At 45.4% G+C, this 19139-nt stretch overlaps 1 protein-coding gene across 1 annotated transcript in view; it reads right to left on the reverse strand.

The window, feature by feature from the left end:
- LOC132996695 (plakophilin-4-like) overlaps window positions 1-18595 on the reverse strand; it is a 31519-nt gene extending 12924 nt beyond the window's left edge. Inside the window, exons 1-7 of the mRNA XM_061067028.1 lie at window positions 18467-18595; window positions 9487-9599; window positions 8869-8903; window positions 8143-8250; window positions 5857-6011; window positions 3984-4455; window positions 320-484 (exon numbers count right to left, since the gene is read on the reverse strand). Of these exons, the coding sequence (XP_060923011.1) occupies window positions 320-484; window positions 3984-4455; window positions 5857-6011; window positions 8143-8250; window positions 8869-8903; window positions 9487-9599; window positions 18467-18595 (1177 nt within the window). The remainder of the gene's footprint in view (window positions 1-319; window positions 485-3983; window positions 4456-5856; window positions 6012-8142; window positions 8251-8868; window positions 8904-9486; window positions 9600-18466) is intronic.
- Between the last annotated feature and the right edge of the window lie 544 nt (window positions 18596-19139).

Consider the following 19139-nt stretch of genomic DNA (forward strand, 5'->3'; position numbering starts at 1 on the left):
TCTGTTTTAACGTCTCGTCTTAAACGAAACCAAAACGATTCCTCAGATCCTCCACTATCAAACCCCACCAAGCGCTCAGCTTGAAATGACTCTGCCAAGGCTTCAATTAAGAAGCGGCAGGCTACATGAAAGGTTTCAGCCTAATTAAGTTCTGACCTCGGGGAGCGGTAATAACAACAGTTTGCTGTCGCTGTAAACTGTGATTTCCATTTTCCCACCACAGATTTTTAGAGAGATAATCTTCTCTCATGACGATACTAAAGCAGCTAAACAGTCTTGTTCCGTCGCTTGTACGGAAGAACCTGTGTGAGTGCAATACCTGTCCTGTAGAGGGAGCCCTGGGGGTCGTGGGAGGGGCTATGGTACAGAGGGCTGTGGAAGGATCGCTCGTCGAAGACAGGCGTCATGTGGCAGTCTGGAGACAGCGCCGCCCTCAGCTCTGGATCCATCTGCCCCACGTGGCCGGCGTATGAGCTGTGGAGCCCTGAGGGTACAAACAATATTTAGATGGCAACAAAATGAAAAGAGATATTGACGAGCGGAGCCGATTAAATTAGTTTTAATTGATCTTAAAAACAAAGCGTCACTGGGGTCTACGAGAATTTAAAAGGTACAACCACAGTGTTGGCAGGATTATTAGGCTTGGTGCAGTTGTAATGTGAATTTGTAAGGGTGTCAAATAACAACCAGTTTAGCTCTGTCATCACCAGCGCTCTTTGCATATTGTGCGCTTCAGATCCGCTGCGGCTGCCCCCCTCGTGCCCTCGAGCCTCTTTATAATTAGAGCGCTCTTTGAACTGATCTGCTGTGAGATTGGAGGATGGAAAAACCCTCGGCTCTGAACGCTGGAGTCGCTGCTGACGACAACGGCGGCGAGCGCACACGGGTAAGATGGCGAGTGGCCGCAGCCGTCGTGCTTCTCGCCAGCACAGCAGCAGCTGGGATGAGTCGGCGTTAGGACATGTGGTGTTGGCCACGATCTTGTTTTTCACAGCCTCTCCTAGCGATGATCAGAATAATGTCTGACCGTGACAAGCAGAAAGACTCAGTTGTTAATAATATCATATTTCTCTCTTTTCATTCTGGACAGTTAGTATTTGGTCAATGGAGTTAGAGTTTTACAGCTGTCTATATATAGCAAATCCCTGCACTATTACTATTATTTGAAATCAAAACCTCAACCTGGTGCTGACTTTGCCATTTAAAAAAAAACGAATTTATGAAAAAAAAAGAAGTGACATCCTCTTGCAGCTTACGTTCTTTGTCTTGGCTGCTCACCAGGTTTCACTACCTAAGCTACGAGTGTTGCTGATCAGTAATAGCCTAATCTCGTATATATCCATCTATCGCTTATCTCCCTCATGTAATCTGGGATTATGTCAGATCTGCAGATAACTGGGAATAAGGACTTAAAGCGACGTGTTAGGCCACTTAGCAGCACAGCACGATACAAGTGACTCGGGTGTATAGGAGGCGTTTCGCACAGTTCACTGCGTCGGCCTCCTGAATACACACTCACACATAAACATGCACACAAACGTCCCTCTACTCCAGATGCGCACACAGTTTGGACACGCATCATATGGAAATAGACTAAAGCAGCCGAGCTCTGATCGCGGCATTATAAAGCTTTTCAGTTGCCGTCAGCTGATAATCACAAGCTGATGCTCCCCCCCGGGGGCTTTGTGATGGAAACAACCCTATATGGGTCAGTGGGAGCGGCTTAGTGAAGTGACAGGGGGCGGGACGGAGGGATGAATCTGCGTCGCCGCAGCATCAGCACCACAACTATATGTTTAAATATATGAAGATATATCTATTGCTTCTCTCTGTTTTCCATCATTCAGTCCATTGAATATCTTTAGAGATAAACACAAAACACGTGAAGCCGTTTTTCACTACCTACAGTATCATTAATCACAGAATTAATTAACGAGTATTCATCAAAACATGAACAAGTGAGATTAATCAATAGGGGAAAATAAGATTAGTTGCAGCCCTGAAGGATAAACTTGCAATCTCTAACCCGCCCCTGCTTATTGGTTGATGCTTAGTGCAGCTAAGGTTGTTAAAGTGCAGAGCTGCTGCTGCTGTGGCTGCAATGGATAATTATTTTACTATGGGTTTATCTTCCTATAATTGAATCAGTTCAATGAATAATTGTTTGGTTTATCATCTGTACCATTACCCTCTCTACTATACAATTCATGCATGTTAAAGTACAAGCAACACTTTATTATAAAATGCCATAATTAGCCTTACAATGAACACACACACATTGGTATGGATGGTATTTGTTGGTATATGTATAAACAGAAAATTAATATAATATAACACAAGCTTAATTCATAGGATGAATTATCATTGGTGAGAATACATGACATGCTCCTACATCTGATTATAGCTATTAAATCGTATTATTAACGTTTTATTAGGCGATTAGTGCTTTTAAAAGTGGTTTAATGTGAAATGAGCTCCTAGGCACGTCGGAGCCTATTAAGAAAACATCGCTACATGTTTGCTTGTGTGTAAATAATGAATTGCCGATGTGCAACTGAGTGTGGACTTATGATGCAGCTGCATGACACTTTCTCTACGGGAAACAAGAGGAAAATGTAGTGGAAGCACTTAAACAGCTGTGATCCACTGGTATCGTCCTCCTTCATACTGTAGATTCCTCTCTCTCTCTCTGATTTGTTTTCCTTTACGCTGCCGCACATCAATCACACCCGGCACTGAAAAGTTCTCGTTGAGCCCGAGCTCAAAACATCTACCTGGTACAAGAGAAAGATTAGAATCCTTGTTCTTCCGCACCCGCGTGCATCACTATACAATTCCATCAAAGCAGGCGGCATTATCTGCCAGTGCACAAAAAAACCCCTCCATGAAATCAACTCCCTACGAGATAAAATCTCTGCCGAGCTTGCAGTTGTATGAAAGTCATTTTGTTCAACACGCGGCTTTATTTAATGATTCCCGCTGCTTCCCGGAGATACAGGGAGCTGTGCTGAGTCCCCCCCCCCCCCCACCACCACCACCACCACAACAAAGGAAAGGTTATTAAATCTACAGAGGTGGCGTCGAAGCTGCGGAGCATGGCTTTGTTTATTTACAAGATTTTGCTGAGAACACAATGTTGCAAACACTCAAATCTTCTTTTTTTTGTCTACTGCAGAACTGTGAGCTGCTCAAAGGAAACTCTTCTGGCCCAGATTTTGTTTGACCTGGTTGGATTTAACCCTGCAGCCCTCCACGATGCAAACTGACCTCCCCGACTTTTAATATTTTCACTCATTCAAGAGCTGCAGTTTAGAGACTGATTCAAAAGTTCTTCACGTCTATGTGTAGAGTAATATGATATCCAAACACCATTACGAGGATGCTAAATGTGTAGATCCCAGAGGTTTTACTTTTTAAAACCATTTACACACAAGAGAAACTGCTCATTTTATCACCTTCCACAGCTCCAATCCAATAATATAGATACTTATGCACATATATTCAGTTTATTCTATACATATTTACGCATCTTTGACAGTTTTATGACAGATTGCCATCGAACTGAATGTGTTGTGTAGCGTTCTACAACAATCTGAATGTATTATTTCAAAACTATGCATAATCTTTGCCTCTTTGTGAGCTGTTGTACAGTTTAGCATCTCGACACTTGATCAAACGAGACAGTTTAGAGGTGAAAATGTGTGACACTTGAGATGAGGCTTGGCAAGTGCAGCTTGTTTTCACTGGAGGGCTTCCAAGCCCAAAAGGTTTGGGAAGCGCCGCTGATGGATCTGGATGTCGACTCATTAATTATAGACGCGTGCTAAATACCGACACGATGTTTTACATGTGCAGAAAAATACAGAAACATCTGGGAAATCCGATCCATTTCAAACAAGAGCGAGGGGATTGGAGTTTGAGTGGATTGAAGTCTAATGTGGACCACACCAACAAACAGCAGGATATGTAACTGTCAGACTGACCTATGAGGCTGTCGGGGCGGGGCAGTGCGCTCCTCTGGTACAGGCCGTACGGGTCAGCTCCGTAGGCCAGCGGCTGGCTCTGTCTGGGCAGTGTGGAGCCGTAGTGCTGCGGCACCGCCATCATCCCCGAGCGCAGCGGCGAGCCCGTCAAAACCCTCCCCTCCACCAGAGAGAGGGTGGAGCCCAGGCGCCCGCCATTGCCTCCTCCTCCTAAGACGCCGATTCCCCCAAGACCCAGGGCCTGCATGCCCCGGGTCGGAGAGGTCGGCGACGGGCAGGAGAGCGGCATCTGGGTGCCGGCGAACACGGCGGCCAGAGGTTTGGGCTCGGAGAGGATGGGCGAGTCGTAGGTGCTGCCTTGGGATGTGCGCAGGGAGATGCGGGAGGGCGACACGGTGCCGGCGGTGCCACCGCCAGGAGACTGGCTCCTGGAGGGGAGGGAGGACATCCTCCGCAGCACCCGGCTGGACGCCTGCAGAGCAGAGGGGAGACAAATTACAGCTTCCAGAGACTGTAAACGTGACAAATAACACCAATTGTATGTTAATGAAGGCATCTGTTTTTATTAAAGCTTCGTAAAATGCCCTTTTTATTTCCACAGGTCGTTATGCTTGTGCAAATACCATTGAAATGGAATCATGTACGCTATTAAGCATGTGTTTAATGTCGAGGAAAATGCATTGAGGCCGACAATCATGAGTAGGCACACTACACAAAACCAAACTCAATGATAAAGGAGAACTTAGAGCTTAAAAACGAATTGAAGAATAAGCGCAAAACTATTTAAATGCATCACAAACCTTTACATGTCAATAGATCAGTGCTATTTATCAGAACATCTAGTGTTACCTATAAAAACAAGCAATGTACAGAATAATAGGAATCATACAGAAGAAGAGAACCCGCTTTAATCACGACAGCCAAGCACCTACTGCTCCAAACTTTGTGAAATTAAATTAAATCTCCACTGTCATTATTAAATGACCTAAAAACATTGACGTGTGCTCACCGTGCTGCTTCCATTTGCAAATACACCTGCCAATTACCAGTAAGAAGACACTCCGAAGCAGGGTGCTTCATCACGTCTGACGGAGAGCATCATTATCCTCATCGTCTGTCGGAGTAACTGAACGTGCCTTTGAATAAATGTCTAAATTCATTAGCTGAGTCGTAAATATATCACATTTCAGGGGGAAGACTTGACAGAACATTTCATATTTATGGGGACAAACATTTGCTTTTTAGTCCCCATTACCAAATGTAAAACTGCCCCTCAATTACAGACTGAGCAACTGGATGCTGATCTGTGGCGCCTTAATCCATCCACGCCTGGAACGCCGCGGAGGGGAATTAAGAGCCGAGACATGTAAACCCATCCAGCTCGGCTGCTGGGTGTGGAATAAATCAAGAGGGAATTCAAATGGGCTCACCATTATCTGTCACTCCTGCTTCTACTGTCGAGCAGGCAGCGTGTCATTATTAGCTGATAGAGTTTGAGTCAAAGCGATTTAAAGGTAAGACTGGATTTGATTGTGCGCCGTTAGATGAAGCTCCTCGTCATTCACCATCGCTGGCTGTCATTACTCGAGGGATGTGGATTATTATTGTTCACGGCAGAAAGGAAAAAGATATTTCAGGCTACAACGGGGGTGACAAATAGTCAAAACACGGGAAGTCAAAAAATGAGATTCCTCGAAAACAGTGGCGTAGCTGCACTGGAGCTTTCAATCGCTACATGTGATCTTCATCTGCAGCCACACTTCAATAAATGTGAGATGTTTCAAATCAATTGTTTTAAGGACTTATAAGGAGGAAGACGTCAGGACACCTCCATCTGGTGATGAAGATCATGTGACTAGTGGTGTGACCCTACCTGCCCGGAGGCTTGGCCCTCCGCCCTCGGGCTTCTCGATATCGAGGCCCGGGGCTCCGAACGCACCACGTTCTGGTTGCTGTAGTAGCTGACGCTGCTGTCCTGGTACCCGCTGTCCGAGTACGTGGTCATGTGGGCCGAGTGACCTCCCGAGTCTGAGAGGAAACAAAAGACAAAAGCGGGTGAGGAAACTCCTGCGTATTTACATTCTCTTCATCGCTCCCACCCAGTGGAGCAGTGGGATGTGCGATCAAACCCATCAGCACAACCGCCATCACCATCCGTCACTGCGGTTTGCGGATTTGCATATTATCTCTACTTGCCTTTCAACTTGTTAAAAGGCAATATGCATATCAATACATAGGCATGGATCTATCTGCATTAAGCCTTCATGCTGCTCCTGAATCTGCTTCAATAAGGCTGGCCTACTTTCTCCTGTAGGATAAGGGGGGGGGGGAAACATGTGCCGGATATTTTTACACCGTTCCTCCGACCACTCAAACAACAAGGAATATAAATAAGACCAAAGGAAAAATTTGTTTTTAACATTTCAAACAGCTCCTCAGGAATTACATGTTCACTAATGACGATGAAATGTTGCCCTTTTTTTTATTTTAAGTCTTTGCAAAGCAAAATCTATTTGAAAATCGGTTTCTGTAGCACGGTCCAAGAAAAATCCAAGAAGAATGGAAAAACTGAATTCACAGCAGCAGCAGCAGCAGCGGCGGTTTTAACACAAACTTTGAGGAAGCTTGATGGACCCGAATGTCAACCGCTCCAGTGAAGATGCCTAATGTCCAACAGAGACAGGCTGGTGGTTGTACCGCAGAGCTCCCAGGTGTGAATACAGGCGGAACAAGAGACTTCAGATCAGACAGCAAAGAAGAGACACATCTTATGTTTTGGGCGATTTCAGCTGATCCGAATCGGGAGATGTTGTTGCCAAAATTAGACACATGCAGACTAGAGGAGCCCGGGAATCAAACCAACAACCTCCCTGTTAATGGGAAAGCATCTCTACCTCCTGAGTCAAAGTCGGGCCCTAAGTAAAACGTGCATGAACGGTGTTAATAGAAAGACAGTGGCCATATGTATGTGTGTGTGAATGGGAGACTGTACCTTGTACTGTAAAGCACTTTTAGAGTTCAATAATACAAAATAAAAGCTCTTTAAACACAGTTCCCTTATTCTATATAAATTCTACTGTCAGCAAATCCCATTAAAAGACCAAAACATAAACATTAAAAATAAATTGCAGTTTATTCCTCTGCAACTTGAATCTTTATTGTCGTCCTGACACACACCAGTGACCCAGTGGGTGACATCTAACTTCATCCCCAAGCAAACACACACACACACACTGGTTTATTTTAACTCCCACACACACACCGTCCTGCTGCCCCAAATGCTCACTAGAGCACCAAATGTGGATTAATCCCCTGCTGAAAATAGTCCCTCCGGCAAATGCACAAAAACCTCCTGTTTGCCAAAAATGACAATACTCAGCTGTTTGGATATTTGTGATCAGCTTTTAAAAGATTCCGATCTTTTAGATGCAGGATGGCAAAGTTGTAAATTGTAGAGAGAGGGAGAGAGAGAGAGAGGCTAAAACGTTATTGGTTTTGGCCGCTTCATGGGATTTGTTGTTCGGGTTCAAGAAAACTCACAAATCGTGGGTGTTGTCTGTAGATTTTATATGTTTTCTCTGTCACCGAATGTGGTTTCTTGCCAGGAGTGGGGGGGGTGTTTACAAGACAAGAGCTCATAAAACGCTTTCGCAGATTGTCACAGACAAATAAAGAGATGTTTATGTCACCAGGACGCTTTTAAACCACACCCAAACAGTCCTGATGTGGCAGATTAACTGACAATAAGTGTTAAATTCTTAATAAATAACAAGTGAGTGTGCAATCTTTTATGAACTATGAGGTATTTAATGTTATTGAGACATAGTAAAGATTGGAAGCCAGGTAGGCAGGAGCTTTGGACTAAAAATATCCTATGATTACAAGTCTTGTGACTCATGTTCTGACCTCTACTGTGTAGCTTGCGTCTATTAAACAATAAAGAAATTAAGTAAGAATGTAATTTAGACCTTATCTCTTGAATTATTTTTAATAAATGCTGTTAATAATTAAATAAGTAAGTAATTGGAACGACAAAACAATCTAAGTTGCATGCCGCCTTTTCTACAAATAAAGAAAATTATGTTTCCAACCACATCAGCTAAAAATGTAGTTTTTTGATTAGCAGTGATTTTGTTCAGGTAGTGTACATTTAACAGACCCTCACTGTCATTCAGGGAGTTGCGGTCCTGCTCGGGCGGATAGAGTCCCTCCTCCGCCTCCAGGTGGCGTCCAGACGCCTCCATGGCTCCGCCCAACGACTCTCCACCTGCCAAGTGTCCGTCGTTTAGTTAAAAGCATTCAGCAAGTCTAAGACAGACTGTCAGCCAATCATTTAGGTGAATGTACATGAAAAAGTGACACCACATCCCCTGATAATCTGTCGATAAAGAAGTCTGTAGGAAAACAACTTAGCAGCATCTCCTCTGCAGACAGGAGCCTCTTAATCTTACGAGTGAAATATATCAATTCTTTGACACGGAAAATTGCAGCATCTTATCGCTGTTCATCTGTTTTACTGGAACACTGACAGTGAGCTATGGGTGAGGAAATGGAGGAGAGGAGTCAGTGGCAGAACAGTAAATTCAAAGCCCACATGAACCGGTGGAAACACCGTTTTGTTTTGCTTGACCGCTCTGCGCTGCATTCTGGCAACTCTCGGCCCTTTGGAGGTTTAAACCGGGAGAAAAGTGTTCTAGAAGTGTTATGGATTTGATCTCATTTCAAGCTGTGGTGTATAAAACTCTACGTAGCTTAACAGGTATTTTCCTTTAATAACAGTAGAATAAAACACTTCATTTTGACACCTGTGGCACCGATCCTTCAGCTCACTTGTTTGATTTGAGATGAGAATAAAACATCAGCGGTGAAAAGGAGGAACTCTTACCTGCAGACCTCCATGCAAACGACTTCTCCGATGAGCTTCAGGAGGAGAGATGCAAGAGCAGAGAGAGACTTAAATCAAATCAGAGTCACAGACCAATACTTTATATTCAATAAGACCAGGGAGAAGAAAGAAGACAGTGTTTGGAATGAAAAAACTACTCCTGTGCATCTACAGTACATATGTATATATTTATGTATCAAAGATTCCTTTACTTTCAGTGCCCAAGCAAAGCAATGTTGCAGGTCCTGTTAATTTTGTTTTAATGACTTAGTTCTTAGTAGTTTCAGCTAATTGGTAAGTCGGGATAGATCCGGATTTTTATTTGGATCTGCATCCAATTGCACACACTCATACATATCACTCGCTTAATGCATGATTATTCTCATCTAGATTCATTCATTATTCTGTGAGAAATCAAAAAATCCTGAATCTGGATCAACACCAACATTTATCGGGATCTTTGTTGGTTCATGGCTCACCCTTCTACAAAATGTCATGGATATCGGTCGAGTAGTTTCTGCGTAATCCAGGCGGAGTTAAAAAATAATGTGCATTCATTTATTGAGATACAAAAACCAATAAGGTGCAATCTGTTGTGGTTCAGTGCGAGAAACCCACCTGCTGCTGTCTCCCGCTGGCGACTCAGCTCCCAGCATGCACCTCTCCAGCTGGCTGGCCACGATCTGCCGCTCCTCCTCCAGCTCCCGAGTCAGCCGCTCAAACTGCAGCTCCTACGGGCAAGACATTTACGTCGGTGATTATAACCCGACATCCGCCATGACACGGCAATTTAAGCCTCCTTTTAAAGACCTATTTGATGCCAGTTAGAATTAAATGTAAAACCCATTTTGTATTCAGCCTGCATGACTTGACTGATTTCTCACCGGCTGAGAGCTCGCTGAGGGACGGCAGCCTTTTTTTAAACCTGTTAAAGTGGATATGAGATTTAAAAACACTAAAACTGTGTCCACAACCTCTTAATGGACTTTAGCTCAGATAATGTAATTACACACAGCTGAAGAATACCAGTGCAAAGCTCCGATGATTGAGCAGCTAATGGTTCAATTGCGATTTCGGGGGCAAGATCATAAGCAAACTGCAGGTTCCTTCACTCTTAGCATTAGAATAACCATTAGAAAGAATGAATCCTGAGTCGGTGATAAAAGTGTTTTAACATAAGTGAGACCAAACCCTTTAAAATGTCCAATATCTAAAACAATCCAGGTGCGTAAGCAATGCACGGCCTCCCTGTTGGCTCGGTTGTTCTCCTCTTCTGGGATTTTCTGGGTCAAATCTTGAGATGTAAAAAGCAGAAACCTCAGAGTGGAGTCTGCAGTGGGTCTGCTGTTCTCATATTTGCCATCATTTAATCCCCTTATCAGTCCCTCGCACGGCGCCACCGCTGCCACTTTCTTTTAATTGCAAGATGCCTACATAGCAAAGTTGTTTTGGCCCAGATTTGTCAACCAAAAGTGGCCTGAATTTGTTTTGTGCAATTTGGGGCCATCCTCCCCATGGGCCACTTCAGGTTCACATCCAAATTACACCGGTCCTGCTGCTCTTGTAAGTGATTCTAAAATGATTTAATGATTGTTCTACGCTCTGGGTTTTCTTGCTTTTCTAAAGATCCATCCAGTTCAGCCGCATCCGTCTCGACTCTGCGAGTTCACAGTTAATCCAACAGCACTTTGTCTGAAAAGCACAGATCGTTTGTTCAATCGTTCATCACTTGCGTCCTCTCTCTCCCTCGCACAGCGACGCCATCGCTTGTTTTATTTTAAGAATCATCGCAGTGCATTAATCACAGCGAAGTGAACTATTTAACAACGTCACCGCTCCGAGGTTTTCATCATGTTGCCTCTGTTGTAATCTTTCTCGACTCGCTCTTAGTCATTCAGCGGTTTCAGTGTTTTTCAGGGAGTGGCCGGGTCGGTATACAAATTTAGGGGAGTGAGAGGATGGTGTGATGGATTGTGGGGGATCGTTCCGACAACTGAAGGCCCCTGCAGAAGCTATGGGGCCTTATGGGGATGACAGCACAAATAGTACAGGTTAGACTTGCAGTAATTAAGATCGTCAAAATAGAGACGCAACATTTTTAGGTCTGCCTGATTTTCTGTGCCTGTGCTCTCCTCAAAGTCTGTACCACCTAGAGAACAAGCTGTGCATGAGTATGTGTACTGTAGGTTAATGGGAATCAGATGCTGCTCGTCAGCTCTTTACATGACTTAAATGAATCACAAGTAAATGGGCTAAATAACCCTCTCGTTTTCCCCTGCAAACCCAATATATTCACGATAACGAAGCTCTAACAACAATGTGATATCTGTCTCAAAATATCTATAGAATTGAACCATCAGTGCCCACTCGTGTCATTTCTGACGAACTAAACACCACAGTAGTAAAAAAAAATGCTTCTTACTTAAGCCTGCAGTGCTGGTGGGGACCCAATTCCTTCAAGAGTGTGGAAGTGAAACAGATTTTATTTTTTTGCAGAGTGCGCCTGGACGGATGCTAGTTTTGGCACCCTCTCATTTGTATTCTGTTACATAACACCGAGGCTCGCCAGCTGCTTCATAAATCTTCCAGAAAACCACAGCTGGTTTCATCATGGAGGTCCGCGGGAGAATTAGCTGTCCGCAAATAACGTGTAAATGTAAAAAAAAAAGAAAAAAGATAAGCACCTGGCTGGAAGACGCGCAGCTTCCCAGGAAACCTCTTTGTGCAGTGACTCAGGAAGTGTCAAAGTGAAGGATTCTGACAAGGTCACTGTGTTGACTTGGACAACTGCCTTGTTTATCGTTTCTGAAGATTTAATATCTCTTTCATTCCTGTAGTTGGAGTCAATAAAAGAAACGGATTGCTAGTTGTATGTTTGGATCCCTTTGTTTTGAGGGAATATTTCCACTATCAAAAATAACACTATGCACCCATTTGTAGTTCCTCCTCATCCTCACTGTTTTGCATGTATTGTTATTTGCTATATATGTATTTAAGGTGTCCCTGATCATGTCCCTCTGTGGTAATACAAGCGTTACTCCTGCAGGAGCAGCCCCACCACAGTGTGGCAGCTGGGAGTGGTTCCTGTTCCAAACGCTCCACAGAGAAACTATTCTTTGTTGTTTCTGTTTTTAGTTCAAAATCTGTGCTGAACTGTGAAAATCACACAAATGTGTCTGCAGGCACATCTGTTCGCTTTAGTTCACATTCTGGTGGATCACTGTAGCTGTCGCTTTCATCTTCCCTCTCACTCTTTCTCCGCAGATCGTCAGGTTTACATGAAAGAAAACGCGTTTAAACGAAGTCCCAGAGCGGCGCCGCGACCTGAAAGAGCTCCGGTGCCAACGGTGGCTCACATCCCACCTCCATATGGGGTTTAATGTTTTAATTTAGAAAACAACGAGCACATAAACACACACCCATCAGGCCCACGCACTTGATTCGGGCAGTATCCGAGGGTCATTTAAACTCATTTTAATTCAATAAAAACTTTATTACGACAATTTAAAGCCTGTTCTTCTTCTTCTTTACATATCTCATTAACAGTGAACTACAGCAGAAATTGAAATCATCATCATAGATCCATTTAACAACTGAATGCCTTAAAATGTTGGATATCATCACTTGCCTGCCGACCTTCCACCCTGTCCACACCAACATTTGTCTAGTACAGTAGAGGAATCGTCCTTCAAAGCATAATCCCTTAAAAACTACAAAAGACTCTTAAATCCACGCTGGCAGATTTTCATCTGTTTACGTCTCTTGATAAAACCTCTGTTGTATTTGGGTCAGCTCTGGCCATGTGATGCATGGAGCCCTGGCAGCCTCTTTAGTCAGATGGTGTACAGTGATTTAGTTAATGGTCCCATCATGTGGGTTGTTTGCTCGCGTCTCGTTCGCTATAGAGCGAAGACTTGGAAGCAGACGCTGAAGTAAAGGGAACTGGCCTGGTTTCAGACGCCATGAGTCCGCCTCTGAAAACACCTTGAGAAGTTAGCGAAACACACTCAAACACCGGAGCGTCCATACAGCGTCGCTTTGGTTTAGACCGCATGAAACTTTAATGATTCCCACGAGGAGCCCGGCTACGCAGAGCTAATTCGGCCGTGTTAATTAGTGTTGGTTTTTCTGCGGCAATTATTCCCAGTTAATTGGAGAGATGTTTGTCCACTTTTAGGGCTGATATGGCCCCGAGGCGGCTGCATGGAAGTATGGCGGAATGTTAAATGAATTGTTCGACTGCAGGAAAAGGCTGCGACATTATTCCAAGATGAAAAATTGTACATAGGCGCAGCTATTATGTCAAATAATCAAATCACTGTTTTTCTACGAGTGGCGTCTGGAATACCGAACATGGTCGGCTCCATCCGCGACCCAAGCTCCGATAAGTGGAAGATGATTGAACCCAATGTTTTGGTGGACTAAACAAGCGTTGTTTATCAAGCGGATCAAATGAATCGTACTGCTGCAGCTTCAGGTCGGTGCTCACACAGGAACATGTATCGAAAGACAGCAAGTGCATTTAAAACCTAAAAATATCACAATACGCTCCACTAGACCTCCGAGCGAGACAGAAAACCTATTCATTGCAATCAGTGACTGGGTTACCAAGGTGATAAAAAAGCGAGATCGGTGAACAACAGAACAATTCTAATCACACAGGAGGATGTGAGGTAGAAACCTTGGGAAATGAGCGAGACCTCCCCCCCCCCCCCGGAGCAGAGAGTGACAGTTTCAGATGTTTTATCGACAGGCTGAGGAGTGTCAGGGGACCGAGCAGTGTGCCGCTGAAACGGCACGGCCTTCAAAACGTGCTCGACACACACACACACACTCTTTCACGGTGTCACCGCTGCTGACTCGGCGCCGCTCTGCTCCTGCATCTGCTTATATCACTTCAGAGCAGCATGGAGACAGGACGGGAGCACACAGCGCTCCTTGTTCCGGCCTCGCCACGCTGCGGCACGCCTCTAGGGGACAGGCGGAGCGTCGCCATGCGCCCGTCGCCTCGTGATGTCTGGATAACTCGCCCAGCCCTGCCAGGCCAACGCGAGTCCAAGCCTGGCGATGTCTCCTACCAGCCGGGGGCCGCCGGACGATTCGCCGCGGCTTATTGTGCGCCGTCACAAAGCGTTTCCTCTGCATCTTATCGAGTGACACCATCCACAGACCTCTTATTCCTCCGCACTGTGTCTAATCTTAGCCCAGGACGTTTATCCACTCTATCCAGGCCACATCTGTGAGATCCCTGAAATGTTCAACCTACTTTTTTTAGTAGAAAACTTTTTCACTGAAGTGTGATTGTCTTCCGTTTCTCTCTCTGCCTCCATTTTGCGCCAAAGATCAACAATCACATGCCGAGCAATCATCAGAGGGAGTAGAGCAGATAGGAGCTCCTGATACACCCACATTCGCCTTGAAAGATCAGAGGGCTGCACATCCAGCCTTTGTTTTTCCCTCTCTCTCTTGCTCCCTCCACCTACTCACATAACCCATAGATGGATTAAAACACTTTCGCTCTTTTCATACACCCGAACGCCCACCTTTATGGAAAAAGCAACAAGTAGTGCTCGTTTTCCGAGGGCTGTCAAAAGGCATTTGGGGAGACGGTGGAAGTCATTAACTAGATGAGGCAGGCGGAGGCAACGCAGGGTTCACTGGGAGAGTAAATAACTCCTGGAAATGCGAGGAGCATCCCACTGACGGGGTCGGAAACAGTATCCCAGGGTGGATGCTACTGTTTCATTTGAAATTAGCCTTCTCCTCCTCCAACACTGTGACTCTGCAGCAGAACCACGAACGCTGACAGGCAAACCTGGGGCAGCCGTGATCCGGAGTCAACAAGGCAGACCGCAAAAAACAACAGACGCTCTGCCTTTCCGGAAATATGACAGAGAATAGGCATTCGGATTCAGAAGTCAGACGGCAACAGTTTAGAGGCTCGGGTGTCATCAGAGGCAGAGCCAGGCGGTGACGCAACTGGATTGAAGGAGCTGGTTTAACCCCTCAGATTCAGATTGTGACCCGGCGGCTCGTCTGAGTCGATCCTTCTGCAGGAACCAGCAGAACCCACAGGACTGTCAATCATCCGGCCGCTCGGAGAATTTGCTTTGACGATGCATGTGCGGTTTCTGGCCCTGATTGTCAAAATCAATCAGCGTGCAGAGCGCTGACGTGGCCCGGGTTTGTTGTCGTTTTTTATTGAGCTTTTTGTTTTCTCCCTCCATCCTGGGGAGAGCTTTGCTGAGCGTGCATGTTCTTTTTCAGGAGCGCCATGCGTCACATCCACACAGCGGGACTCTGCTCTTAGGACTGGGACCTGGCCTGTACACACATCACCAGAAGCCAGAAGCCTAACAAGGCCTCCTCACATTTTGACAGAAGCTCCCCAGAAAAATGTATTTTATAAATCACAAAAGATAAAGTTTCCAAATGACAAACTGCCAGCGTTCGTATTTGGGCTTCATTTCTGGATAAAGGAAGGAAGTGGAGACATGAAAACATACGTGATTCTATATATACTATTAGAGATGGAACTAATCTATCAAGTATTTTTAAATGACATAAATATTGTAATAAATACAGTGGAGGAGTCGATATATTGACCTGATGCATTTGCAGCTATTTCCTTGCAGCGAGATCTGATCAAGTTTCTGTCAGTGCTCTTAAAAAAGGCAGCGGCCAGAGTTTGTATCTCGAGTCTAAATATTTCATGCGACATAAAAAAATGTGTGGCTAACAATTTCTTGGACTTGGAGCAGTAACTCCCTACAGGTTCCCTCCTGTATGTTGTAAATCCAAGCAATCATCTTTGAGCTACACTCAACTAACGGGTTCCTTCCTGTGGCCTTAGATTGAACAGACAGATTGAACCGAGATCAAGAATCCATCTTTGTATTCTTGTGGGGAGTTGCACTTAAAACCATCCTCAGGGTTTTACCAACACTTTCTCACAAATCTATTTCTTGGATGTCAAATGGGCTTTGGTCCAAATTGGAAGAAAAATCAGACCATCGTTTCTGGCCAAAGTCGGCAGGGATGTTCAGTTGAAGGATAAATATCAGCGTTAACCCAAACTCACAGAATGTTTGTTGTAGTAAAAGAGGACGGACCTGTGAACTGTTCAGCTCTTATCAGGCACATATTCCAGTCTTGATTTCACAGAACGACGCAGAGAGCAGATACACACGTCTCCTCTTTCCTTTTGGACCAGCTGCCAGGCTGTTGTCTCAACATCTGATCAATCTGTACCATGTTTGCTCAGGAAGTGACAGAATTCAACTGGGCACCGACACCGGGCAGGTTTTGGGTTTCCAGCTTGCTCTGGTATTTCCCTGCTCGCGCCTATCGCTCTCCGCGTTTAACGGGCTAAACGAAAGCAAAGCAAAAAGCATCAGGGGCCTGAACACAATGGAAGGCAATAAGTGATGTGCTCCATTTAGCATGTCTAATTTGAACTTTCCTGAGGAGGAACTGCAGGCGGTAGATTTGACGCCTGAGCGGCGCTGCCACCTGCATTCCAACGAAGAGAAAGGTAAAGCAACCTGATTACATTTTTCTGGAAGCAAGTCTACATGATTAAATGTTTGCTTTCTCGTCAACGTCCAAGTTTAGAACGCAGTCGTGCTTCGTGTAGGTGGCTACTGTGTCAACTATACGCTCCTGAAGATGGAGGAACAAATTATCACCACACTTTCTTTATCTATAAGATCCAGGTGGACTTCCAGGGGACTTTCGGGCCCTAGGGGAACAGGACCAGGGGAAACACGTGATGCCAAACCACATCATTCCAATCTCCAAATGCAATGCATACACATCAATAATAGTAAAGAGGAAAGGTTTTACATCAAACCACCTGAACCATCTGTAAGTAAGTTTTTATAGAATTTAAGCATATTCCCACTAAACTGCTGTTGCTGACAAATGTAATCGGCCCCCTTTCAGCTTGGGGGCCTCCGGCACTTCCCTGCTTTGCCTCCACTTCTTTAACACCCCTGAATGGACTGACAACCCTAACTGGGACCTCGACAAAATGTGAAATGCATGGGACACTCCACCAAATCTACACCTCACCTGAGAACATGCAGATCAATCATGGAAAACTACGTGCAAGGAGCTCCTAGCAATAATGATTGATGGGAAAAACATACAGATGTTTAAAGAATCCGCTTCTGCATGAACGCTCTACAGCTCTGTGTGTTTCCATCACGAGGAGGAAAGCAGACCGCCAAGCAACAAACACATCCAGCAACTGCAACTCCTGCTCTGCAGCACACTGCATCTGCAGGAAACCGATGCGTCAGTCACGCACACAGGTGAGATGAGAAACGTTTCCAGCTGCAGAGAGAGACTCCGAGGCAGCGAGGGGCGATCGAGGGGTTGACAGAGGAACCACGGCAGAAATCAAGGAAGCCGAAAAGACCCTTCCCTTAGTTTCACACCAGCGGAGACCGTGTGTCACCAGTGTCCATTTGCAGAAAAGAAATTGCAGATTTCAAAAGTCAGAGTCTTCTTTCTTTAAATAGCCGTGCACCTGATTTGGAGGCACACACAGGGAGACTAAGTTGAGAACATGGCCGCTGTCCAGGCATTAATGAGAACAGGGGGAACATACAGACCGTGAGAAAAACAAGAAACATAAAAATAACAGCGACGGAGGCTGCGGGTGTCTCTGGCCTCAATAACCAAAAAAGTTTCTGGCAGAAAACATCTCTGGCTGTTAGTTCATATCAACGTTTCACGCTCCAATCCAATGTGTCAGTGTTTCTGAGGCATTAATTTAACTTTACAGCGTGTTACTGTAGAAGACAGAATCTACAGAGAACATATTTTTTTGGGGGGGGGGGGTGCTTCGGTTTAATCAGAACCAGAAGACGACAAACTGCAACTGGAATGTGTGATAAACAAGAACTGAGTCACACTCTGATAACAGGCGCTGTCAGTTCATATAGAACTCCATTCACGCAGGGATGATAAAAACAATCTGGTGACCTCATGTGATCGGCTGCAAGTCGTCTCTCTGCAAATCCAGCGTGGCCACAATTTCGCATTTTTTGGTCTCATCTGGAGATAATACTCGGATTTGCTCGGTAAATTTGGGTGAGTCACAGGCTTCGATCTAAAAATGACTACAAAGAGATGCCAAGCAGGCGCAGCAAGGCTGAACATGACCACGGAATGATGACAGGGGGGAGTACGGAGACACCACAGAGACATCAGGGGGTCTCGCACCCTTTGTCTCATGATGGCCGAGTGCTATTTGGACTCATTCGCAGCAATTGCTCATTTCATATTGCATATTGAAAGTTTTAAATACCGTAAATATAACATGCAGCTTGGTACAAGGCACGTTTTACAAATGCAGCCCTGCAAATCTTTTTTATCTGTGGTTCGCAACCTTCCCCACCTGCCCTTGGGGATGTAGCCTCGTAAATTAGACAGGTGTTGGAGTGCAGTGGGGTCTCAGGGAGAGCGGGACACGTGGATTACATCCTGCACAAGATAAGATCCTTGATTCTGAGAGAAGATAGAGAGAGCAGCCACGGGAATCAGCAGCTCAGATCAGAGGAGAGGGAGAGAAGGAGAGGTGGCTCCTTACCTGCTCTTTGACAGACGCCAGGAGGGTGGTGGTGGTGGTCGTGGTGCTGGCGTCCGGCGGGAGGCCGCGGTCGCCCGGCCCCTCTCTGACCGCCATGGGCCCTTCTCCCTCCGCGTCCCCCTCCTCCATCGCCTCCACCTCTTCCCCCCCGCGACAGTTAGGGGCCGGCTGGCTGCAGAGGCGCCCTCTCTGACCCTGCAGAAGGACTACAAGCGGGTCAGGATGTGGACAAGGAACAGAAACCATGCACAGAGAATCACAGGGAGCTATCAGTGTTTACCATGCTGTGACCATACTGGGTTTCACCCACTATGATAATCCAGCACGGATTCACTTTGACCTTAAACTGGGAGATATTGTTTTTAAAGCTCTCTTACACCCCTGTGACCTTCCTATAGCGCTAGAATATTCCTATAAGGAGACTCACGTGCGCCTGTAGTATTGATTTCCATAGGGATTCATAAGGAGGCTCAATGAAAAGATTATTGTGCTTTCCCTTTTTATAGATAAGATACATTTATTTGTCCCAAACACATGCACAGACATGCACACGCACACTCATGCAAGGAGGGAAATTTAACCTCTGCTTTTAACCCATCTGGTGCAGGACACACAGAGCAGTGAGCAGCCATGTACGGCGCCCGGGGAGCAGATGTTGGGGGAGTAAGGTGCC

The sequence above is a fragment of the Limanda limanda genome, chromosome 23 (genome assembly GCF_963576545.1).
Source record: "Limanda limanda chromosome 23, fLimLim1.1, whole genome shotgun sequence".
Classification (NCBI taxonomy): domain Eukaryota; kingdom Metazoa; phylum Chordata; class Actinopteri; order Pleuronectiformes; family Pleuronectidae; genus Limanda; species Limanda limanda.